The following is a 24982-nucleotide window of genomic DNA, read 5'->3' on the forward strand; positions in this document are numbered from 1 at the left end:
GGTGCTGTCACAGCAGGACAGACACTTCATTGGAAAGAAAGGAGAAGTGAGTTGTTCGAGGCTGTACCCAAGCCAGTGGTTCACGGTTGTAACAACAGAAACCATCATTGAAGCAGGAAAGGAATTGGTGGGCAGGATACCCAGGAGCTAACAGAGTCGATGGGCAGCTTGGAGGGCCAGGCTTGGGCAGAAAGCAAGGGAGGGCAGACCCAGCCGGTGCAGGAGCAGAATTTCTAGGAATGACCCCCCAAGATCCCACACCCTAATTCCTGCAGCCTGTGAATGTGGTGAGGTATCACTGCTGGGATGGTGTTATGTTATATGGGACAGCTGACCTTAAGCTGTGTCTCCTCATCACACGTGTCCCTTTAAAAGCAGAGAACTTTCTTGGCTGGTGCAGAAGAGGAAGTTAGGGAAACGTGAAGTGTGCGAAGGACTTGGGTCGTTGCTGGTTAGAGGATGAACAGGGACACAGGAGATGGCATGTAGAGAGCGACCCCTGCTGACAGTCAGCAAGGGATGGGGATTTCAGTCCTACAACCACAAGGATCTGAATTCTGTCAACCCCTGGGTGAGCTTGGAAACAGATTCTTCCCCTCATCCCAAGGTCAACAGCACCTTAATTTCAGCCTTGTGGGAGCCTAGGCAGAGAACCCGGGCAAGCCTGCCTGGACTTCTGGCCTGCAGAATGTGAGATCATAAGTGGATGTTGTTTTGAGTGCCTCCGTTTGTGGTAATTTGTTATGGTTGCTAGGAACCAAATACAACAACCCAAACAATCACACCCCATCTGTCTTGTTGGCACAATCTCAATTATTCCGTCAGGCAGTGAGTGGCCAAGTGCTTCCAGACAGGAGATCTGATTGGTTTAAGCTGATCATGATTATGCCTTCCTTTTGCCAAGGATTGGTTTAGGAACAGGCATGTGATGTGATCCTGGCCAATGAGAGATGAGGGGAGGTCTTCCAGGAGGGTCTCTGGGAACAGAGAAGTTGAAGAAGGAAGTTATTTTTCTGTCTCTGGATGTGGCAGTGATGCCTGGGCCATGGCAGCTATCTTGTGACCATGAGGGGCCTTTGCTGATAGGCCAAGATGACAGGCTAAGAGTCGAAAGATGGAGAATTGGGTCCTTGCAAACATCACTGAGCTGCTGTCCCCTGGATTTCTCATGCAGGATTATCAATGTCCCTGTGGTTTAATCCATTGTGAGTTGAGTTTTCTGTTACTTGCAGCCTAAAGCACTGTCACTGATAAACACTTCACAGCACTGCTTGGGGGTTAAATGAGGTTGTGTATGTGAAGTCGTTAGTGCAGTGCATCATAACCACAAGTGCACAGAAACGCTGGCCTCTGTTCCCTCCTGCCTCAACCCCTGGTTGAGTCAGGGTTCACCCAGAGAAGTGGGGCCAGTAGGGGATGCCCATCTACATCCACGTCTATAGCTACAGTGCTGTCTCAAGAGCTTTGTAACCAGGAAGTGGCCTCTGTGCTCAGCGAGTCTGAAATCCAGAGGCAGGGGAGCGCACAGGCGGCCTAGACCCTTGGGCACAGCAGAAACTGTGTCCACAGGCGGAACCTCTTGGTTTCAGGGAAGCCCTCAGCCTTGCTTTAAGGTCTAGCAAGTGATTAAATGGGGCTCACCCAGATTAACCAGGATCATCTCCTTTACTCAGAGTCAACTGGTTAAAGAGTTTAATTCATATGTAAAATGCCTCAAGGCAACCGTAGGTTAGTGCTTGAACGACTTGGGCTGGAACCAAGTAACTCAGCAAGGTGACCCAGCCAGAGACCATCACACCCCTGCATTCAGCCTTTTCTGAAATGGATAGAAGACGTTACTCTCATTTGCTTCCCTCTCTGCATTCAACCCTCTGACACCCAGTAGCCCCCGAGCTTTGGGAAGCTGCAGGGCAGACAGGACATGCAGGGCCTGGCCAGGGCTGGCCAGGAGTGGGGTCGCCAGGCAGCCAGAGGTCCTGGAGGCTCGCACACTGGCTGCCTTTGCCGTGTGGCGTTTCCTGAGTGAAGGCTCGCAGGAAACAGAGACGGGTGTGTGAAAACAAAAGAACAACAGTAGGAAGAAGAGCTTGAGGGGGGGCCTTGGAGGAAGAGCCGAAAATAAATCCTGAAGAGGGGAGTGTGCAGACAGGCCTCGGGGCCTGGGAAGCCTTTCTGACTGTTCCTCGTTTCTGGTCCCTACCTGAATGCGGGGCACCGCCTCTACTGGGGGGTGGGTGCAAGGGGGTGTCTGAGCAGGCCCCCCACAGTCCGAGCTGCTAATCTGGCTCTGCAATTCATCCCACAGATGAACTATGTGCTGGAGACACTGTACTTACCAGAATGGCCTGACCTCCTGGAGCCTCCCTTCCCCTGGGCGACATGGACCCCGGTGAAGTCACAACAAAAATAAGGCCAGAGGCTGTGAAAGATGACAGGGAAGCAGGCCTCTGAAGATGTCATGGGATGTAGCCAAGAGAGCTGGGTGGATGCGAATTAGTCAGAAGCTGCTTGGGAGCAGTCGGGGAACCCTGTGCCTGAAGTGGACCAGGGAGGGGTTTGGGGTTCAAGGAGCAGAGAGGTCAACATGGCTGGAGGGGTGCACAGCGGGCAGAGTGGAGGAAGCTGGGGCCAGAGTGGGGGCCCCATCTCTCAGGGCCACGGTCATGGCAAGGAGGCCCTCAGCCCAGGTATCTCAGGATGTGACTGTATTACTGTATTTGGAGACGGGGCCTTTAAAGAGGTGATTAAGTAAAAATGGGGTCCTAGGTTGGCCCTCATCCAATGTGACTGGTCTCCTTGTAACAAGAGGAGGTTAGGACACAGACATGCACGGAGGAATGACTGTGTGAGGACACAGGGAAGAGACGGCCGTCTCCAGGCCAAGGAGAGAGGCCTCAGGGGAAACCACTGCTGCCCACACCTTGATCTTGGACTTCCGGCCTCCAGAACTGCGAGACGGTGCCCATCTGTGGTTGATGCCGCCCAGACCGTGGTATTTGTCACGCAGCCCGAGCTGACTAATACACTGCCACTAACACACTGTAGCAAAGCAGCCACCTCCACCGTGCCCTCCCCTTATTCATCCCGTGTACTGTCACCTATTGGTCAGCGGTCTCCCCCCAGGACGTCAGCCCCACGAGGGCAGGGACCTTGCCTCATTCATGGCTGTTTCCCTTGGACCCAGGGCAGCACGGTACTCTGGGCATGTGACAAAATGTGGTTGGATAAAGAACAGTCAGTGGTTAATTCTGACAGAAAATTGTGAAGAGACCCCACAGAGAATCTCTGTCCCCTCCCCGCTTCAGGGTCTCTGATGTCGGTGGCTCCAGCCTTCTCTAAGTCACCCCTGTCCTCTCAGGAGGATTCAGGGCAGGTGATGGGAGCCTCAGGCGTTTCCCATGGTCTGTGCACCTGCCCGGTCAGGAGGAAACACCTGCCTTTCTGGGCCAGGCCCTCTGCCCAGCAATGGCCGCAGGGGCAGAAAGGAGGGGCATTGGGCGCCATTGCTGCCCACAGGAGCTCCCAGTCGAGAGGGACTGCTGTTCTTTGCAGAAGCCACCTCCCCTTCAATCCATCCGTGAGACCCAGGTCCTGTGAACCAGAGTGGCAGTGATTGGTCCAGAGTAGTCACATGACACCCCACCAACTTAGCCAGTCAGCATATTCCAGCATCCCTGGTACCACTGATTGGTTCAGGGATGGGCGTGACTCATGTCAGGATAATGAAGAGTTAATCTAAGGATTTTCTTGGAGCTATTGGGTTGCCCCAGTAGAGGGATTGGTGCTAATCCTGGGCTCGGAGGCCCAAGCATCCCCTTTTCATCTTCCCTTTGCTTGGCGCTGCGCTGCAGCCGTCACTCGTCTTGGGTCCTCACTTCTAAGAGGAAGGCCACGAGGTGGGGTCTGTCACTTTTGTCTTGTGGCATCCTCCTCCTGTCTCCTGATAACAGCGCCCACTTTGCTTTCAGGGACTGTCCCGCCCCCTACCTAGCATCCACCTCTCCCAGACCACAGGGCTGAGCGTGCGTCCTAGTTCTGGCTGGCTGGCGTATCCTAGCGCCCTGGCCACAGTGATGGCCTAGACGTGGCCTGTCACCCAGGCTGGGCTGGGCAGCGTTCTTCCCTGAGACTTTATCTGCAGGTGCTGGGAAGCAGTATGCAGGTCACTGAATTTGGAAAGTTACGGATCGGGGGTCACTGCAGCCTGTCCCCTCCCGTGTGGAGCCGGAGTGCGTGAAACCAAGCAGGGACACGCAGAGGTTCGGGATGGATGGACAGTGCTGGTGGCACGGGACTTAAAGTCTGCTCCCTGCAGGTAAGCGCCAACTGATGACAATGAAATTGGTGGACGACTTACTGTGTGCCGGGCACAAGTCAAAGTGCATTTTACACGTTATCTCACTTAAGTCTTGCCTATGATGTAGGCACTAAAACTAACCTCATTTTCCAGATGAGCAAACGGAGGCAAAAACAGGTAGAGTCAGAGCCTCTCAAGAAGGGTCAAGGCACCAACGAAGATGGATAAAGCAGGCAGTGGCCAAAGGCGACCGACTGGTCTGGTACTTCAGGCCACCCCAGGTCCTGTGCGGCTGCCCCTGACCTGGGAAACCGATATCGTGGTCCTCTTGTCACCTGTCTGTGTACCTGAGGCCACCCGCCTGGCTTGGAACTGGGAAAGCAGGGCTCGCAAACGTAGGGTCTCAGAGCATCCCCAACTAACCTCGAAGGCACAGAGCCGAGGCCTGTTCCCGAGCCCCGAGGGAAGCAGCGCGAGAGCCCAGGACTCTTGGGCCCCTGAGGACTGAGTCCAGCCTGGGCTATGCCCTGACTGCCTGGGTGACCTTGGCCAGATCACCTCAGGGAGGGACTCTATCGATCCAACAACCTAACAGGTGGTCCCCGGCTCCTCCCCCCTCACTGCCTGCACTCATTACCCCGGGCTCCGATGCCCTCTGGGGCCCCGCCCTGGCTGTTGGGCTCACACAGACGCGCACTTGTGGTTTCTGGGCGGGCCTTGCTTTTCTGGATAGAAACAAACAGATGTCCTGTGCTTTCTGCCTTTAATAGCATGTGGAGGCCACGTTTCTGAGGCACATCGCAAAGACTCATCACAGAGCCCGCCCCGGGCTTCTGGTCAGGAGCAGACAATGAAACCCAAACCGCAGTGTGTTCCAAGCACTGTTAGGTGAGTTCCTGTAACTTTCGGCTGAAGGGCATCCCCAGCTGATGAACCCACCGCTAGAGATGTCTTCCCAGCTGCCCCTGGAAGGTCATCTTTACGCAGGTGTGGTGTGACCGCCCACGTGCCATACTGGCCGTAGTGGGTAACCTGTGGCCAGTGGAGCTAGAGGTGTCGGGGATGCAGCGAGAAATTGTAGGTGGGACTTGAGTTTAGGTCCAGGCGGTGTGGCTTCTTAGCAAACTCTGGCTGCAATTTCAGGGTGATGTAGCAGGGGGATAAAAGGTCCGGTAATCCCCCATCGAAGGCTTCCTGTGTCCCGGCCGGACCCTGAGGACTCAGGAGGAACCACAGTCACCTGACATCCCCCTCCTCAGCCTGTACGCAGTGGGATCCTTTGCTGAACTGGACTCCTGGGGGTCCGTGACTGTGAACGTGACCAGGTAAGATTCTCGAGGCACGGTTCTCACTCCCACTGACCCCTGAGGTCCTGGCTCACCATCCAGTCCGCAGCGCATAACGTGCCCACGACACATCGGAGTGCTCTGTTACGCTAGGGTGAAAGCCACTCGTGTTTGCTCTCCCCAACCCAGCACGAGGTGAGGACACAACGGCTGGCTCTGGGTGACCCCTTGCTGGCTCCTCCACCCAGAGGTAGGTCCCCCTTGTCAACCTGGTTGCTGCCTGTGGCTCTAATGCCTGTTTCACCCTGCAAATCCTAAGGTGCTGTCCTTGAGGAAGGCTCTGACCTAGAATGGAGAATGGCAGGTTGAGGCTCTGCCCAGCTCCAGGTAAGGCCTCCAGGTGTGGGGCTGGTGGTCCGTCCCTTCTCAGGCGCTGGACCCAGAAATGGTCTCCTCACCAGCCTCCTTGCCTCTCACCTTCCCTCCTGCCCATTTGTCCTTCTCAGGCAGCCTGAAGCGTTGCTCTGAAGCTCAAAGTGATCACTTCACTTCTGTTTCAAGCCCTTCTCTGTCTCCCTCGTTCTCTGGGGTGAAGGCCTCATGCCTCAGCCTGGTGCTCAGGGCCCTTCGCCATCCTCGCCTGCCCTTCCAGCTTCCTTTCCTGCCACTTTCCACCTCAAACCCGCCAGCCACAATACATCTTCCTGTTCCCAAGAGGCACCAAGGCCTTCACACCTCCAAGCCTTTGCACTCACGGCAACCTGACTCTGCGATACCTCAGAAAACTCCTACTCATCCTTCAACACCCAGCTCAGATGATGGCATTCCCCCGAGAGATGCCCTAGCCATCGTCACTCACGCTGGGGTCAGGGTCCTGTGCTTGCCCACACTGTGCAATTCCGGTAGGACCCTGACACTCAGCTGACACTGTCCACTCCTTGTGGCGGTCGCCACACACATAGGGTTCTCTGGGGCCACTCTGTTCATATCAGCAACACCAACGACCACTACCATTACTATTTATGGGGGGTACTGTGATAAGGGATAAATAAAATAATAATCTCCAGCATTCGTCGAGAGTTTTCTCAAGGCTAAGCGTTATTCTAGGTGCTTTGTACATATTAGCACTTTATCTTCAAATTCCCTGTGAGGTGAATATGATAATCATTATTATTCTTGTCACCCTCATTTTACAGATGAGGAAAAGGAGGCTCACAGAAGCAAAAATGACTGAGACATGGGCTCCCCTGGTGGCACAGTGGTTAAGAATCCACCTGCCAACGCAGGGGACACGGGTTTGAGCCCTGGTCCGGGAAGATCCCACATGCCGCGGAGCGGCTGGGCCGGTGCGCCACAACTACTGAGCCTGCGCTCTAGAGCCCGCAAGCCACAACTACTGAGCCCATGTCCCACAACTACTGAATGAAGCCTGTGCGTCTAGAGCCCATGCTCCGGAACAAGAGAAGCCACTGCAATGAGAAGCCCGTGCACCGCAACAAAGAGTAGCCCCCGCTCGCTGCAACTAGAGAAAGCCCGCACGCAGCAACGAAGACCCAACGCAGCCAGAAACAGTAAATAAATAAATAAATTTATTTAAAGAAAAAATGACTGAGGCAGGTCAGAGCCCAGAGCTGCCTGCTCAGCCTGCACCTCCCTGCCCCCACATCACTGAACACACACGTCCAGGGCAACAGGGCCCCACCCCACTTCACAGATGAGGTAACTGAGGCACAGGGGGAGGGGCCAGCTCAAGGTCCCACCGTAAAGATCTGGAAAGGCTGGGATTGAAGCCCAGGTTGGGCCGGGCCTCCCGAGCTCGGCCCTCCACCCACCGAGCCCCCCTCTGCATCTCAACGGCCCGGGTGGGCCTGCAGCAGGTGCTGGGCCAGCAGTGTCCCTTTGTGAGCCCGGGGTATTGTCCCCTGGACAAAGGCCTCAATTCCCACTAGCGGCCACCCACACGCTCACTTCTAAGGATAAAGGAATCCGCAGCCAGCCGCCCCCCAGCACCAGATGGCGGCCCCCGCCCGTCTGCTTCCCTCCTGACCCACTGACTCTGCGCCCACCCCCCATCAGGCCGGCCTGCTGCACTGGGGCGGAAGAAAAGAGGTGGCCCTCCAAGGCCTCATCTTTGTGTCCTCAGCATGGTGGCCGGCCCAGTGAGCTGCCCTACGCCTCCCTCCCCCCCATCCATCCCAGCCTTTTCATCCTTCCCAGACAAGACACAAAGCCACAGAGGCGGCCCCTCCTCCGGCTCCAGCTGAGCTAGCTTTTCTGTCTTCTGGGCGTTGGAGCCCAGCCCCTGCCCAGCAGTGCTGGCCCCAGGCAGCTGCCCAGGTGTCTTAAAGGCCCAGCTTCTCCTCCGTGGCGCAGAGCAAGGGGCGGCAGGGCAGAGAAATGGCTGAGACACGGGGCTGCAAGAGAATCTAGTCACCGGGTGGAGGATGGTTCTCCTCGAAGCAGGATCAGGCCATTGGACCACTCAGGGCTCGCCTGGTGCTGGACTCCTGCACGCCCATGCCCTTTCTGCCAAGACGTTTTTGAGGCTGCATCCATCCATATGCTTGTTGGTCCGTTCACTTGTTCATTCACCATCTTACTGGGAGCCCTGGGCCTGCTGCTGGGCCAAACAACGTCAAGACATCGTGCTTCCCTAGGAGGGCTCACGGGCTGGGCCAGGAGGCCAGTAATCCGGATCCTTTTGGCCCATCCTCCCAGCAGGTCCTGAAGCACTGAGACAGGCAAGGTTGGTGACGGTGCAGAGTGCCCCCAGCTACCCCAAAACGTTCAGCAGCCTGGGAGAGCTGACTCTGAGACAAGCCTGTCCTGCGTTTAAGCAGGCTTCCTTCCGGGCCCTCCACTCAGAGATTCTCCAGTTGCCACAGGTGGGCTGTTCCCGAGACAAGAAAGGGGATTTGGGCTGTGACTTCCCGAGAGGAGCAAAGGCAGGGGTGTGTGTTATTTAACACGCCTGGGATACGTGCTCCCGTGATTCTCCTGGGAGGATCTCAGTCTCAGAGTTCGACAGGGTTGGCTGTGGGTTTGTATATGTTTGGTGGGTAAGTGACTAAAGTTTGGTCAATCAGAGCATCCAGTCATCCCGGCCCCCTGATGGGTTCTGGGATGAACATGTTTCCAGGTTTGTCCATTGAGGCTCAGCCTGGCACTCCAGTGGGGTAGCTCAGACAAGAGGTGACCTTTTGAGATGTAAGTGCCCCAGAAGCTACCAGGGGAGAGAACTTGCCTGAGAGTGAAGCAGAGCTTCCGTATCCTGGTGACATTGTTTGAGTACCTGGATCCAGCCATGCCTGAAGCTGGACATGCTTAAACTTCACTGAGAGCCAGCTTTTTTAAGCAAGTCAGTTTGAGTCAGGCTTTCTGGCACTCATCTAAGAGACCTGGCTGATAGGAAGAAAGAGAAAACAGAGGAGAGAAAGGTAGAGAGAGTTTGGGTGTAGTTTGGGAGAAGTGACAGGGAAACACTCTAGATGGATGGGGGCAGAGGTTAAATGACACTGTATAAATCGTGACGTCAAGTATTCCAGATGAAACTATTTGCATCATTGCAACGTAATCCGCCTCTTCCCCTCTGGATCATCTGTCAGGGTTACTGTGCTCGCAAAGGTGCTGGGAGGAGGGACTCTGTTGTGCGATTTGGAGGAGTTGAGTCTCCCATCTGGGACGAGGTGGACCCAGGAGACCAGCCGTGGGAAGCAGAAGCTGATGGGGTTGTGGTGGACCGGGTAATCCTCCGCAGACTGGGCTGGCTGGGTGAGCCCAGGGTCTTTGCCCAGCTCCAGGAGGCTGCAGGTCACGCTGACATGTGGAATACTTGTATCTGATCCAGGACTCCCATGGTTCTGAAAGCAGCAGTTGCTCTCTTGGGGCCCCTCTGCACAAAGCATGTTTGTGTCCCAACATGTATGTTCATGGCCTGTTCCACTCGGGCCCAGGAGACCCTCAGAGGGCAGTGGGCATGCCTGTACCAGTTCTGTATACCCAGGTATCCGCACAGGGCTTTGTCCATAGAAGGTGCTTAGAAAACGTGGAACGAATACATGAGCGTTTCCAATGGCTTAAATATTTACTGTCTGTTCTCTTAGGTTCCTGGTCAGGATGGTGGATCGAGGTGCTATGGGAAGCTCTCTCTCTATGTACAAACACACAGAAGTGCTGGATAGAATATAACCATTTTAAATAATCCAGTCAAGGTCAAAAACAAAAAGGTAAGATGCCCAGCTTGTGTGGGAACAGGAGATGGAGCTGAATTGCCCCTGAGGGGTCAGGACTTGGGTTCTGAGGCCCAAGTGGGGAAGGGGCAGGAGACCCTGTGTGCTGAGTGAAGACAGGGAGGCCGCTGCAGGAAGCCCGGGGCCATCCAGGGCCGTCTCATCCACAGACAGAGGCGAGGAAAACCCTGCTGACTGACCGTGGGATGTTATCCTAAGGAGTGGAGCTCAACTTCTCCCCGCCTGTGTAGTGAGAAACTCTGAGCTAGGAAACGCATTTAGAAACCAGCCCAGAATCAGGCCCTGGTTGAGGCAGAGGGCGAGCTCCATGACCCTGGAGATCAGGGGGACCCTCCAGGATCCTGGCTTCTGCTAAAGCTAGGCTCATGGGCAGCAACCACAGAGCACACTGGGAACTCATCATCACGACGGGAAGAGCTGGGCAAGCTCGGGGTTACAGCACCCCCAAAGAGACGTGACAGGAGGAGGTTTACCTGAGAAACAGGGAAAGGACTGGGTAGAACCCACAGCAAAGGACTGAGTGGGAGGGAAAAGAAGGTGCAGGTTTGGGAAAGAACTAAATAGAAGTCTGAGCAATGAGGAAGAGAGTTGCTGAGATTGCCCTTGAGGAGGTGGCAGAGAAGGGGAAGGAGGTTTGATTTAGGGTTGGGAAGCTCAGCTGAGCTCTGCATCCATCAAGCTTGGCTATGTGACTAGTGTTCTCAACTGTCCTATCCCCTCCCCTTTCCTTTCTCCAAAGAGGGAGAGCTTTGGGGGCAAGTCAGCCCACAAACCTGCAAGCTCTGACTACAGAAAACGGGGAGAGGAGGTTTGCTTCTGGGGCTGGGTGAGGTTTAGGGACAGGGAAGCAAGTGACAACCATCCCCTAATCACCGTGTGAAGGTCACTCTCTGGTCCTTGGTTTCCTCATTCACTGGGCATCTCCTTTGGAGCCTGTGCAATATCTGCTCCCTTTTTCCTTCCTAAGAGAGCCTCAGGTTTGTTTGGGGCATCAATATCACCAGACTCTCTTGCAGGTAGGGGCAGCCACGTGACGCAGTTCTGGCCAAGTTGATGGAGGTACAAGTTCTGGCGGGAGAAGGTGCGGGAGCCTCTCCCTGAATAGAATGGCAAAGCTCACTAGAAGAAAATCCTTCCCACCCCCAATATCACTGGTCCTTCTTATGCCTGGACAGCAGACATGAGGCCTGGAGGTGCAGCAGCCATCTTGTAACCATGAGTCAGCAACAAAAAAGGTAAAGTGGAAAGACAGAAAGAACACAGGCTGTGGGGGCAGACAGACCTTCCTTTTCCACTTTCTGGCTGTGTGGCCTTGGGTACGTCACTTAACTTCTAGGAGCCTCACTTCCCACAACCTGTAAGATGGGGATAAAACCTCTCCCTTGAACAGTCCTTGTGAGGATTAAATACTGTGTTGAGTATGGATCCACTTTTTCTCCTGTAAAGAGCTATCCCAATGTTTGGAGTTATTTTTACAATCATGCTGTGACAATTACTTTAGAGCAAAAGAAAGAAGAGACCCTTTATTTCTCCTCTTGGAGAAAGTTCCAAGGCGGGATACGGGCCTCGAGCCAACGGGCCCTGCTCTTTGGCCGATCAGCTATGCAAACAGGAAGTGACTATCCAAACATTTGGAGCTGCAGAAGGCTAGCCCAGAGCCGGCCTCCTCTCTCCACCGTGGTGCGTCCTTGTCTCCCCGCTGGGAGCACCTCAAAAGTCAAGGACATGGTCCCCTGGATGAGGAACTAGGTTCAGAGCCACCCCTTCCGGCTGCCCTGCCCACCAGTCTGGGCCAGACCGCCTGCCTTTCGGGCTGAAGTCGGACGGCAGCCTCTTGCCCGGCTCCCACTGTCTTCTGCCCTTCCCCTCTCCTTCCATCTCTTTGTCACAACTGTAGCCAGGGTGATTTTTTTGCAGTGCAAGTCCGTTCCTGTCGCCCCCTTGCTAGAACTTTCCCATGGCTTCATGCTCTCTCGAGGGAAAGGCCGAAGACCTCATCACAGCCATTGGGGTTGGCCTGGCCTCGGCCTGCCTCTCCAGCTCTACCCCTCCAGCTGCTGTTTTAGCTGCTGGGCCGGGCCAAGGCCCCTCCTGCCTCTGCGCTTGGCCCACACTGTTCCCGTTTTCTAGCACGCTCTCCCCCCTCCCCCTCCCTGGCCCATCTCGCCAGGTAACGTCCCACCCTCAGCACTCCACTCCCGGGTCAGGTGTGCAGGCGCTGACTGAGCCTGCAGCAGGCACGCCGAGGACCCTGCTCTCCCTGACAGCAGGCAGCCAGCTGTTGCCACACATACGCTCACGTGGGGACTTCACGCGCTCACGAGTGCCGCTCAGGGTGAGGACTGCGGAATGTCCTGTTCAGAATGACACCCCCTGTGGCTGGCATAGTCCCTGTGCAGAGCTGGTGCTCAGTAAATGTGGAAGGCAGGCAGGCCAGGTGCCTTGTGGTTTGAAAGGGAGGGAGCTCTGTTTACCGAGCACCTAAGTGAGCCAGGCAGGGCCTCACTGCCTCTTCACAGCCTCCCTGCCAGGCAGGGGCCCCAAGCTTTGTTCCATCCAAGAGGAAACAGGGACTCCGAGGGGGGCCATGACTTGCCCAAAGTCACACATCTGTCAGAGGCCCTGCCAGGACTTGAACCTTGGTCCTGAGCCCAGCTTCCTACCCTGGTGGAGCTAGCACAAGGGATCACTGCGCATCTGTTTCCTCACCTGGAGAATGGGGACATAACGGTACCTACCTCACAGGTCCGGTGGCTGTGAGGACTCAGTGAGGTTAAGTGCTTAGTCAGGTTAAGTGCTTAGCTCAGAGCCTGGCACACCTTAGGTGCTCGGTAAGTGTTAGGTGTTATCATCTTTGTTATTGCACGGATCAAAGAACAAATAAGAACAAAACTATCCTATTACCCCCAGCGAATAGGCAAACGGAGGGGCTTTATGCGTGAACAGGCCCACGGATGGATGGGTGGGCGAATACCTGAAGACGTGAACAACACGGGGACGAGTTGAGGGGAGGAAAGCGCACCTGAGGTTCAGGAGAATGGGAGCTGATCTGGGGCACCCGGGCCGCCGGCTCACCTGTAGCGCCGCAGCTCGCCCTCCAGCCGGCGCACCCAGCGCTGCAGGCCGGGCACCTGCCGCGCCAGCGCCTCGAGCTCGCGCACGCGCGCCAGGCTGCGCAGCACTGCCTGCCGGGCCTCCTCCGCGCGCCGCCGCACCTCGGCCTGGCCCCGGCGCAGGCGCCCCGCGCGGGCCTCGGCTGCCGTCAGCGCGCCCCGCGCCTGCCGCAGCTCCCGCGCCGCCGCCGCCGCCGCCTCGGGCCCGCCGTGCGCCGCCTCCTGGGCGCCCGCCTGGCTCTTCCAGAGGCCGACCTGCCGGAACAGGGCAGCAGGGCAGGCGGTGAGCCCCTCGCGCCAGACCCCACCCGGTCCAGGGCGCGTGAGCAAAGCAACCCGGCACGTTTCTCGCGCTCGTGCTCGCCGCCCTGGGCCCATCTGAACTCATTTAACCCTCGCCCTAACTCTACCGAGGCGGGAGCTCATGTCACTCCCTTTTAATGGATGCGGGCCACTGAGGCACAAAGCCCATATTCTGTTGTTTGCACAGTTCCAGTGAGTCCCAAACGCCTGCACTCTTCTCTGTCCACCTCCGGCCCTCAGGGCACGCCGCTCCCTCGTGCTCCTCCACGCCCTAGACTGGGGAGCCCTCTATGGGCGTTCCCGGCCCTCCTCGCTGTCTGCTGCTAGGCAGCCGCCTCCTTGAGGGTGCGGTTTTCTTCTGTCGTGTTCACTGCTGGGCGTCCGGCGCCTAAAACAGGCCTGGCACACAGTAGGTGCTCAGCAAATACTTGGGGAACTAATGATCCTGGACGATCTTACTCCACACAATGGCAGTACTTTCCCGCCCCGGACTTGGCTTCTCCGATGCCCGCTGGCCGTGGCCCCTGAAATCCGCGCCTTGCACCCCTGCGCACTCCCTGGCCTCTCTCTACCTCTCAGGGCTGTGACCCCGGGCTGTGTGGGGAGCGGGCAGGGCTACTAGAACGTCAGCTCCCTCCTGGCCTGTGGTCCCTTGGGTCAGAGGCCGTCCGGTCCTCGTCTGACCCCCATCCCCCCATGGCCTTTGACACACGGCTGGGCACAACGCTCAAGTGCTTGTTGACTGAATTGCAGATGCCTGGGCTGGGTCCATGCCTCTCTCAGTGCCTGGCCCCCGCAGCGCTGAGTGGCCAGACCTGCCTGGTCGACAGTGACACTATCTAGCATTGGGACACCAGGCCTGGTCCTGAGTGAGGCCCTCCAATGTTCGTTGAGTGACTGCACCGAGCTGCCTGTGTACCTCGTTAGCTCCTTAAGGGTGCGGACAGGCCTTCCTCACACCTTAACTCCTAGGCCTCCTGGAATCCTGGCACCGCGGAGAGCTCCGGAGGCGTATGTGTGTGAGACTGACCAGGTTTCCTGCGAGGGTCCACGGCTGGGTCAGAGAGGCAGGATGAGATGGGCTGTGTGTGTGTGTTGGCGGAATGGTTTTCTCTGAGGGACTGGAGTTTTGGGGGGCTGGAATGTGTGATGTGAGTAGGGGAGGGGACTAGAGTGTGTTGGAGTGGAATGGGGTGGCTAGGGACGGGATGCAAGTAGGCTGAAGTGGGGAGGGCTGCCCTTCACCCGCCCCCGCGGCGCCCCCACCCCTTCCTCTGCACAGCAGGGGCTCTGCAGCCAGCCCGCTGTCAAATGCCCCCCACCCCCCCGTCCCATTCCGTCGTCACCCTCCGCCCCGGAACCAGGTGCACCTGCAGTGCTAGGCAGCGCGCGTCACTGCTCTGCAGCGCGGCCCTCAGGTCCTCCACCAGCTCACGCAGGCTGCTGTTTTCTTCCTCCAAGCGCGCCAGGCGTTCGCTGTCCGGGCCGCCGTCGGAGCCGGGCGTATGGGGCGCTCGGCGGCGGCGGCGCGGACGGCGCAGGCGGATCTGCGTCTCGATGTGCTCGCTGAGAGCGCCGCGGGGCAGACGGGGCCCGGCTTGGGTGCCAAAGTAGCCGCAGAGGCGCGCGTGGAACTGGCGGAAGGTGAGCTCAGGCGGCTCGGCGCGCAGTGCCAGGCGCGCCTCCTCCGCATCCGCGTCCCCATCGGTGGCCACCCCAGCGATCACATCCCCGGAGTTCGTGTCTCCCGCGGCTGTATCCCCGGCAGCCTCCCAGGTGGCGGCAGCCTCCTCGGCGCGCAGCCCCAGCACCGCGCAGAGCGCGCGGAAGTCGGCGCGGGGCAGGCGGCCGGCGCCTCGGCAGTCCAGGTGGTGGAAGACCTCCTGTAGATACTGGTCCAGGCCCGTGGCCAGTACCACGATCTCGTTCTCCACGCCTCGGTCCAGCCCGTAGTGGTGCGCCAGGGCGCTCAGCAGCCACTGTGTGCGCCGCGCTGGTCGCTGGTACGGGTCGCCCGCCGCGCCTTCCACGCCGGTCCCCGTGCCCGGGCCGCTGGGCTCCATCGCCGCCAAGCGCCGCTCCTCGGGACCCTCCGCCCCGCCACTTCCAGGGGCGGCCCCAGAGTTTCTTGAAAGGAGGGGCTTAGCGGTGGCGGTCTGGTTGGAGCGGCGCCGAGGGCCGTGTCCAGCAGCTGCGCTGGCCTGGCAGGGCGTTTGTGTTTTCTCCGGGTTGGCTCTGAGGGGGCTTGGTTAGGGGACCCAGGAGCCCCGAGACCCCCGTGGGGCCACCACTGACTGGTCTCCCTCCTGATCTCGCTTCTCTCGGTGACCCCTGCACTCTTCTCCCCTCATCACTCCCGGGGCGTCCCTGGCATCCCCTCTTTTCCTCCCATTCTCGGGTCTGTCTGCTTTCAACTCCCCCGCTCTCCACCTAGCTGCGTTGTGCAGAGAGTGTGCCCCGAGACGGGGACAAGGGGTGGGCTCGGGATAGGAAGCTGGGGAGGGCTGGAGGGTGGCCCCCTGGTCCGGTGGCCCCCAGGTCTGTTCCGCGCCCACGCGTCACCCCACCCCTTCTCGCCAGAAAACCTTTCAAGGGTAGCCCCGCATGCTAGCTGGGGCCGTACTCCCGTAAGTACGGAGAAGCCCCCCTCCCCTTAAATTCAGCGACTGGGTTCCTAAACCCGCTTCTCACTCCACCAGGGCTGGTGCAAAGGGCCTCGCGTGGTAACTAGAGCAGAGGAAAACCCAGCTCCGAGAAGTGAGGGGATGCGTTAGGGCCATCCCGCTGGATAGAAGCCGATCTGAGCCGGACTCTTGCTCTCTAAGCTCTGTGTGTGTTGGGGGGGGGGTGTAGGAAAGCCGTGGCCTTCTGTCTTCTCACCCGTTTGTGCTTGGGGAGTGGATTGGCCCTGCGACCGGAATTCCACCTCCGAGCTGGGGTTGGGCTACCAGGTAGCTGTTTGGCCAACACTTCCTCTGGTGCCTTAGAACACCGTTCTGGAGGAGGAAAGAAAAATCAGCCTCTCAGGTGAATGTAAGGCTGCTTTTCCTTTTTTTTTTTTTTTTGACAAGAGGGGTGTAGAGATGTCCTAACCTGATACCTGCACTGGGAACCCTCATCCAGCCTCGCAGGAGTAAGAGGCAGATTTCTTCAACTGCCTTTGGCTATACGATGGGCAGAATCTGGTCTGTGTACAGCTCTAGGAATTTCAATGTTAAATCCTGGAATTTGAAAAAGCACTAAAATTCTATCTCCTCTGCTGCAGTACCCCAGAATAAGCACTTTGTCCATTTGGCAGATTTCTACTCATTCTTGAAGACTGTGCCCACCACACACCTCTGCCAGGAAGGAGTTAGATGCTTCTCCCCAACCATTTTGGATGTGCATTTTTAAAAAAATGATTAAAGTGGTAGCAATTTGACAAAAAATTTTACATCAACTCCAATGCTTGGCTTCTGCCTTAGAAAAAACACATGTGTACAGGATGTTCATTGCATCATTGTTTATAATAGTGAGAAACTGGAGACAACATTTTGCCCATTGGTACAGCAGCCGGGATGAATCACCACAAAAGGATGAGAGAAAAAAGCGACAATAACGATAAACCCACACGAAACGGTACTAAATATTTTCTGGGAGGACATGTGTATGTAAGCGCATAGAAAAAGATGGAGGGATTCACAAACGGATTCAGTCGTTATTTCCAGGGGTCGGAGGAGTTTGGCTTTCAGTGTAACATCTCTCTTTTTGACAAAGGAGATGTTTTTGTTTGTTTCTTTTCTCTTTTTCTTTTGCGGGGGGGAAGACATACTTTATTTGCCATTTACAGACCACAAAGTTCACCCGTTTAAGGTATATTAATAAGTGGTTTCTGGTATATTTATAGAGCATATCACCAGCATCACAATTTCATTTTTAGAACATTCTCATCACTCACCACCACCCCCCAAAAAAACCCTTGTACTAGGTAGCCCACCCACTGCTCCAGTTTCCTACCCTCCACTCCCAACTCCCAGCCCTAGGAAACCACTATTTTCTGTTTCTATGGATTTGACTATCTTGGACATTGTGTATCAAACGGAATTATACAGTATGTAACCTTTTGTGACTGGCTCCTTTTTGAGAACGTTAACAATAATGTTTTCCAGCTTCAACCAGGTTGTAGCTGGCATGCGGTTCATTCCTTTTTATTGTTGAGTAATATTCCATCGTGTAGATGGACCACCTTTTGTTTATCCGTTCATCTGTCGATGGACGCTTGGATTGTTTCCACTCTTTGGCTGTTATGAGTAATGCTGCTGTAAACATTCACGTAGAAGTTTTTGTGTGTTCATATATTTTCCCTTTTCTTGAGCATATACCTAGGGGTGAGGTTGCTGGGTTCTGTGGTAGTTTTTTGTTTTTTGTTTTTTTGCGGTATGCGGGCCTCTCACTGTTGTGGCCTCTCCCGCTGCGGAGCACAGGCTCTGGACGCGCAGGCTCAATGGCCATGGCTCACGGGCCCAGCCGCTCCGCGGCCTGTGGGATCCTCCCGGACCGGGGCACGAACCCGTGTCTCCTGCATCGGCAGGCGGACTCCCAACCACTGTGCCACCAGGGAAGCCCTGTGTGGTAGTTTTATGTTTAACTTTTGAGGGCCTGCCAGGCCATTTTCCAAAGTGGTTGCACCATTTTCATTCCTACCAGCAGTGTAATTCATGTATTTCTCAATGGGTAGAGGAATACAGATGTTCTCAGTCCTGGACTCCTTCCCTTCCTCCCCTCCAACACCTCCATCTCAGTTCGCGGGGCCTCCAGCATCCCTCGGCAAACCCCTACCGTCTTGGGTTCTTCTGTCACTTTCGCACCACATCCGGTCTGTCAGGCTGTGCACCTTCAGAGCTCACCCCCAATCTGACCCCCTCTTCCTGCGCCACTGCTACCCTGGACCAAACCCCCAGCATCTCTCACCTGTATCATTGCAACAGCCTCCTCCCAAGAAGTGCCCTTGAATTCCTACATCTGTCCTCCACAGCCAGAGGACGCCCTCCTTCGCTCAGCACCCACTGTTATCTCCCTCTCTCAGGGACTAAAGGCCCAGTGTAGTGTGCACCCGTGTCCCCCGTAACCTCCCTCAATGCCTCCCTCACTGACCTCCTTGCTGTTCTTCTAACTCACCCCAGGGCCTTTGCATCTGCTTCCCCAGATGTTTACAGCCCGCCCCCTCACCTCCAAGTCCCTTGCTCCAGCGTCAGCCCCTCAGTGAGGCCTTCGGTGACATTGCAAGCCCTTTGCGCCCCTAACAGACTCTCTTGCCTGGTGCGTCTGTCTGTCTCCCTGTAACGCACTATCAGCCATGACGGGAGGGACGCTTGCCTGTCTGTCCGCCGGGCTTGGTGTCGGGCACACTGAGAGAAGAGCTCCAGCCCTCTTCTGAGCTGCCTGCCCGCAGCTGCTGCCAGGCACAGTGTGGCATGAGGCTCTCCATGTGCTTTCTCTGCCTACAGGTGAGACGTACTTTTTAACTTGTATTTTAAGAAACAGCATTGTACTCCATTGCCACTTATTTGCAGGCCTGCCACGAGGGCTGAGCTTCACAAGGCCAGAGACCTGGTACCCCCATGCCCAGCACAGGGCCTGGCATTAAGTAGGCACTAATTATGTCATTTTATAGATGTGGACACACTGCATCAGAAGGAAAACTACATGTAGCTGGCATCCCTGGGATTCAAGCATCCTTGCGCCCAGAGATGCTGGAGTCAGCGAGACTCCAGATGTTAGGTTGATTGGACTCCCAGCTGGACCGTAGAAACTTCTAGGCCGGGAGTCCCACCGCCAGGGACGTTGCTGTCTGCACTTAGAACAGGACTCTGGGGACTTCCCTGGTGGTCCAGTGGCTAAGACTCTGCACTCCCAGTGCAGGGGTCCCAGGTCCAATCCCTGGTCAGGGAACTAGAGCCCGCATGCCTGCCGCAACTGAAGATCCCACATACACCAACGAAGATCCCGCGTGCCGCAACTAAGACCCAGTGCAGCCAAATTAAAAAGAAAAAGAAAAAAAAAACCGGGACGCTGGAACTTGACTCTGGACTTTTTTTTTCCCCACATCTTTATGGGAGTATAAATGCTTTACAATGTTGTGTTAGTTTCTCCTGTACAGCAAAGCAAAGCAGCGTGTGTATACGTATATCCCCATATCCCCTCCCTCTTGTGGCTCTGCAGATGAATCTGATTCAATTTCATGTTAATGCTGAGAGCTGGTGACCCAGGGGAGACTACCCCCGTTGCTGCAGCTGGCGAAGGCTTTTGCAGAAGGAATCCTTTGAACAGGAACTTTTCTGGGCCAGTCAGTATTGAAAAGAAAGACTTTAAATATCTTGACGTGGAACCATCGCCTGGCCTCTGCCCCCTGCAGCTCCTTGGGGGCAGGGGAGTCCGGGTTGATAATGGGGCGCTGTCAGGCCTGTCTGTCTGCGGGCAGTGTTACCAGGCGCCTCTGAAATCATCCCGGTTGGACCCACAAGCTTTTTGTTTAAGGCTCAAAGTGAGCAAACTCAGAGGTCTCCTGCGCTTTTGTGTGAGCTGGGGGATGGGTGTGTGTCTGCGTTGGGGAGAGCGGAGAGAAGTGGTTTTTCTGAAGTCAGCTCAGTACTGTTTGAGCCATTCCTAATAGTATATTGTTCACAGTGTCTACAAACAGCCCAGCAAAATGCTAAAGAGCAAAAAAACCATCCCCCCTTGTGCCAACAAGAGAAGAACACAGGGTTCTTTTGATGTATTTGTTTTCAGATGTTTTCCATGCATTTAAGCATGAAAGAACTTTTGGGGGTGGTGAAAACATTCTATACCTTCATGGGGGTGGTAGTTTCATGACTGTATACACCTGTCAAAGCACTTAAAAGGGTGAATTTTACAGGATGTCACTTGTACCTCCTTCAATGTGACATAAAGAAACAAGTTGAAATGCTGCTGTTGGGATCTGTCTCTGCACATCACCCATCTTCCTAAATGGCTCCGCCATCATTACCATTCCTGGGTAACGTTATTCTCAAAGGCTGGTCCAGACTCCCTCTTAGGACTGACCCGGAAGGTGCTTTGTCTTCCCAATAGGTGCACATAGAGGTGGTTTGCAGTTTTTCTCCATTCCAACAACACTGTGAACGGTTGGCTCTATTTCCTGGGTGCTTTACTGCAGGGCCAAGGGGTGCGGGCATTTTATAAGCTCTTGATGTTGTCAAACTGTTTTTCAGAAAGCTTGTGTCATTCTGTACAGTCCCCTGGAGTGTCTGGGATTCTCCGAGCGCCATCAGTTTTAGTGTCAAAGCTTTTACGTTTTTAGGAGTCTTGGTTAGTGGATTTGCTTAGTGTTCAGACGTCAAGTTTGACTTCTCTCTATTAAAAATGGGCCTGGATTAGGCAAAGATTTCTTAGATACAACACCAAACACATGGTCCAAAAAAAAGAAAAAAAATCAATACATTGGATCTCATCAAAATTCAGAACTTGTGCACTTCAAAGCGCAGTGATAAAGACGCCATTAAGAAATGAGGGGACAAGCAGGCAACTGGGAGAAAATCTTGACAAAACACATGCCCAGTAGGGGCCTTGTATTCAGAATTGACAAAGAACTCCAACAGCTCAATAAGAAGGAGACAAACAACCCAATCGAAAAATGGGTGAAAGACAGGGACAGACATTTCCCAAAAGAATATATATGGTTGGCCAATAAGCACGAGAAAAGATCCCAGTACCGTTAGGTATTAGGGAAATAGAAAGCAGAACCTCAATGAGAGACTATTTCGCCCTCACGAGAATGGCGATAATAACTGACGGACGATAAATGTTTTCGAGGATGTAGAGAAATAGGAACCCTCACACGTTGCTGGTGGGAATGTGAAATGGTGCAGCCACGTTGGAGAACAGTTTGTCAGTAAAAGATAAGCATAGAGCCTGATGCATACGTGTAGCTTACTACGTGACCCAGCTCTCCCACTGCTAGACGCCTCTACTCAAGAGAACCGAACACATCTGTCCACACAGAGACCCTCATGTGAATGTCCTCAGCAGCATCTTCCTAAATGTGTAAATGTCCATGAACTGATGGCTGGATAGACAAAATGGATGTATGGCTCCATTTATAGGAAATGTTCAGAAAAAGGCACCTTTTTAGAGACAGAAAGTAGATTAATGGTTGTCTAGAGCTTGGGGTGGGAACAGAGATTAATTTTAATTAATTATAGTACTTTGGGGTGAAACTTGTGCACGAAGGATCTTATTAGGGAGATGAAAATGTTCTAAAACTTATTTATGGTGATGATTTCACCACTTGGTGAAGTTACTAAAAATCATTGAATCATACACTTGAAATGGGTGCACCGTATGATATAAAATACACCTCAGTAAAGTTGTTATAAGGTGGCGGGGGTGCTTTGCTTAGGAGAGAGATGGCAAGAAGAAGATGGGTGTATGCTTCCAGCTGCCAGAGTCTTGCAATAACTTCAGAAGCTCTCTGGGTGCCGTGGGAGCTTTGGCGCTCCACTGCCCTGGAGGAAGAAGGAGCAGGGACAGATCGCCCTCAGATGGCTGCGCTCCATGGGGTGCCCCTTTGCAATGTGACTTTGTCCTTCCTCCTGTCCTATTCTGACTTTGCCAGCCCTGAAGCCGTCTTTGCTGAGGGGAGGGGAGACCCGCCCCTCGTGCCTGAGTCTCAGGTGACACACCTTTGCCTTCATTCCATCCCGTGATGCCCTGGCTCTTGACCTGGACACTACCTCCCTCAGGGAAGTGGTTCCAGATCTTGGCTATGCAATGGGATCTTGGTGGAGGTGACTTTAACAAACAAGCGTTCTGTTCCAGTTATTTATTATTGCACAACGAATAATTCCCAAATTTACTGGGTTAGGACAGCAGTAACTTACTTTGCTGATAAATCTGCAATTTGCAGAGGGCTTGATGGGGACAGCTGGTTTCTGCTACACATGGTGTCAGCCAGGTGACTCAAAGGCTGGGGGCTGGAATCCCCTGAGGTCTGGCTCTCACATTTTGGGCAGTGAGGCTGGCAGTTGGCCAGAGCATCTACACGTGGCCTTTCCATGAGGCTGCTTGGGTCTCCTCACAACATGGTGCTGGGTTCCTAGAGTGAGCGCCCCAAAGAACAAGGCAGAAGCACATGGAATTTGTATGACCTGGCTGCAGATGTCACCGAGTGTCACTTCCACTCTACTCTGTTGGCTGAGGTGGTCCAAAAGTTCTGTCTGGGTTCAAGGGGGAGGGGACTAGACCCACCACGGGATGTGAAGAGTGTTGACATCACACTGTAAGAAGAGAAGGTGGGAGGGAATCTATTGAGGTGTTTGGAAAATACAATCTATCACCGGTTCCTAAGCCCCACCTCTGGAGAATCAATTCCACAGGTCTGGAGTGAAGCCTCAGGATTGAAGATTTGACATGATCCTGGGTGATTCTCATGCACATCCAGGACCAAGGCTCTTTGGTCTAAGACCTCTCAAGCCTGAGTTCAGGGCCGCCCCCAGGAGATGCTGGGGAGATTGGCTGCTGCCCTTGGTAACAGGGTGATGGAGGACCCTTTGGAGCAAAACCAGCCTCAGGCAGCAGGTGCACCTGACGGGCAGGAGGCCTGCTGTCTGTCCCAGGGAGGGTGGTGTCACTGACCAGCTCTTGTTAATGGGGCCTTTTGGGAGCTGGTGTATCCTAGTAGCCTTTTCCCCTTGCAACCCTGGGTGTGTCTTTTTAGTACTTCCTTGCTTATGGACGGTAGTCTGCAGGCTGTTGGACAGGGTGTCATGGCACTCAGTGGTGAAACTTGAGTCCTTCTCCCCAGGGGACCTCACTGCCATTTGGAGACTTCCCCTCACAGCTGTTCTTAAGTTTCAGTGTTTTAGACTGATCGAACCTGAGGAATGTCGGCGGGCCCCCGTCAGTGGGAAGTATTCTGGAATACTGGACTACTGTCCCCAGCCCCTGGGGACGGCCTAGGGAGGTGGGCACTGGGTGGGAGGGTGCTTGCGTCCACAGTTTTGCTCTTCGGCCACGGGTAGGTTGCGTCTCATCTCAGAGCCTCAGTTTCTGCAACAGCGAAGTGTGTGTGGAGATTCCGCACCCATTCGCTTGAACAAACTACCGCCCAGGGGCTTGGTACCGGGGCCCCCGTGCGCCACTCCAGCCTCATCATCCCTCCCCTGAACTTGCCACACGTTTCCACTCCGCTTGGCCTTTGCGTGTGCTGTGTCCTCTGCCTGGAATGCCTTCCCTTGCTTTCCTCGCCCGGCAGACCCCACAGTCTGGCTTTTGTCACATCTTCTGTGAAGCCTGCCCCAACCCCTCCGGGCAGTCGCTTCTGCGATGTGTCCCTCCGCCGCAGCCCCTTTGGTGGTCTGTGGTCTTCTACATCGGGAGCAGCAGCTAGGGGTCTCTCATCTGGGGGTGGGGGGCAGGGTGTCCGTCAGATAGTCTGGCTTTCAATCCAGTGCTGCCATATACCTGTGTGACCTCAGGCAAATAGCTTCACCTCTCTAAGCCTCGGTTTCCTCATCGCTGAGTTTGGGGCTCATGATGACTAAAAAGAATTCTCATGATATTTGAAAGACATCAGTGACAGAAGCAGAGAGTCTGTGCCAGACAGGATGGGGGGTGGGGTGGGGTCGGGTCATCTGAGTTTGCAGAGCCCGGTGCTTCCTTTGCCTTCATCAAAGAACGGGAGGGGGCCGCTGATGGAGCTGTAGTGGGGGAGCTGGCAATGCCTCTCCCCTGTACTGCAGGTAAGGCTCAGGCGCATAATAGGTGCTCACGTTCAGAGCAGGAATTCCTGAAAGACTGAATGGGGGCTTCCCTGGCGGTCCAGTGGTTAAGACGTCGTCTTCCAATGCAGGGGGTGTGGGTTCGATCCCTGGTCGGGGAGCTATGACGGCACATGGCTCACGGCCAAAAAAACCACAAAAAACCAAAACATAAAAAGCAATATTGTAAACCATTCAATAAAGACTTAAAAAATGGTCCACATCCAAAAAAAAAAAAAAAAGACTGAGTGGATAAGCGAATAACTGAAGGTATAAAGGCAGCTGGTTCTGCATTTGTATACAACTCTCTGCCGGACCTTGTCTGGGCACCTGGCCTGGGACCAGCGACTGAGGCGGGGAGCCCCGCCCCCAGGAGAGGAGCCCCGCCCCGGGGCTGTGGCCACGCGCGTCTCCTAGCAACCGCCAAACATAGCGGCGAGGCGGCTCCTGCGGGCCTCCCTGCCCGGGTGGACGCACCAGGTCCTCTGAGCCTCCTCGGTGAGGAGGCTGTGCAGCTGCTGTGCGAGCTGACCGACGCCGTCGTCTGGGGCCACGCGGCTGCCCAGCGCGTCCGCTCACAGGTGCCTCAGGTACCCCTCCATCCGCCCCGGCCCCCGTTCCAGCTGCGCAGCCCCTTCTTAGCGTTTGCTGGCGTGCGGCGTCCATGGAGGGCGCTCGTGCCCGGAGCCCAGTACTCAGTGCTCGGCCGGGTCTTGCCTCGGGGTCCTCGCCCTCCTTGGCCTCAGCAGGCTCTTGCGCGTGCTGCCCCCAAACCAAGGTCATACTGTGCTTTGGCACAGCTAACCCGAGGCCCTCACCCCCCACCCATTCCCTTGTGATTCTTGGGGAATTGCACTCACCTGGAGCAGGCATGCCAGACGTGCTGAATGATTAACTTTGATCTTGAAAGGAGGAACAGCTGGGGCCGGGAGGACGGGACTCAATTTGGAGACGCTAG

The 24982-nt window shown here is 55.2% G+C and overlaps 1 protein-coding gene across 1 annotated transcript in view; it reads right to left on the reverse strand.

The window, feature by feature from the left end:
• Window positions 1-15312, reverse strand: part of EFCC1 (EF-hand and coiled-coil domain containing 1) — a gene marked incomplete at both ends in the record, with an annotated part of 32088 nt that extends 16776 nt beyond the window's left edge. The window contains 2 exons of the mRNA XM_082847362.1: window positions 12909-13201; window positions 14620-15312. Of these exons, the coding sequence (XP_082703488.1) occupies window positions 12909-13201; window positions 14620-15312 (986 nt within the window). The remainder of the gene's footprint in view (window positions 1-12908; window positions 13202-14619) is intronic.
• Between the last annotated feature and the right edge of the window lie 9670 nt (window positions 15313-24982).

Source organism: Leucopleurus acutus, assembly GCF_964270905.1.
Source record: "Leucopleurus acutus genome assembly, chromosome: 10".
Taxonomy (NCBI): domain Eukaryota; kingdom Metazoa; phylum Chordata; class Mammalia; order Artiodactyla; family Delphinidae; genus Leucopleurus; species Leucopleurus acutus.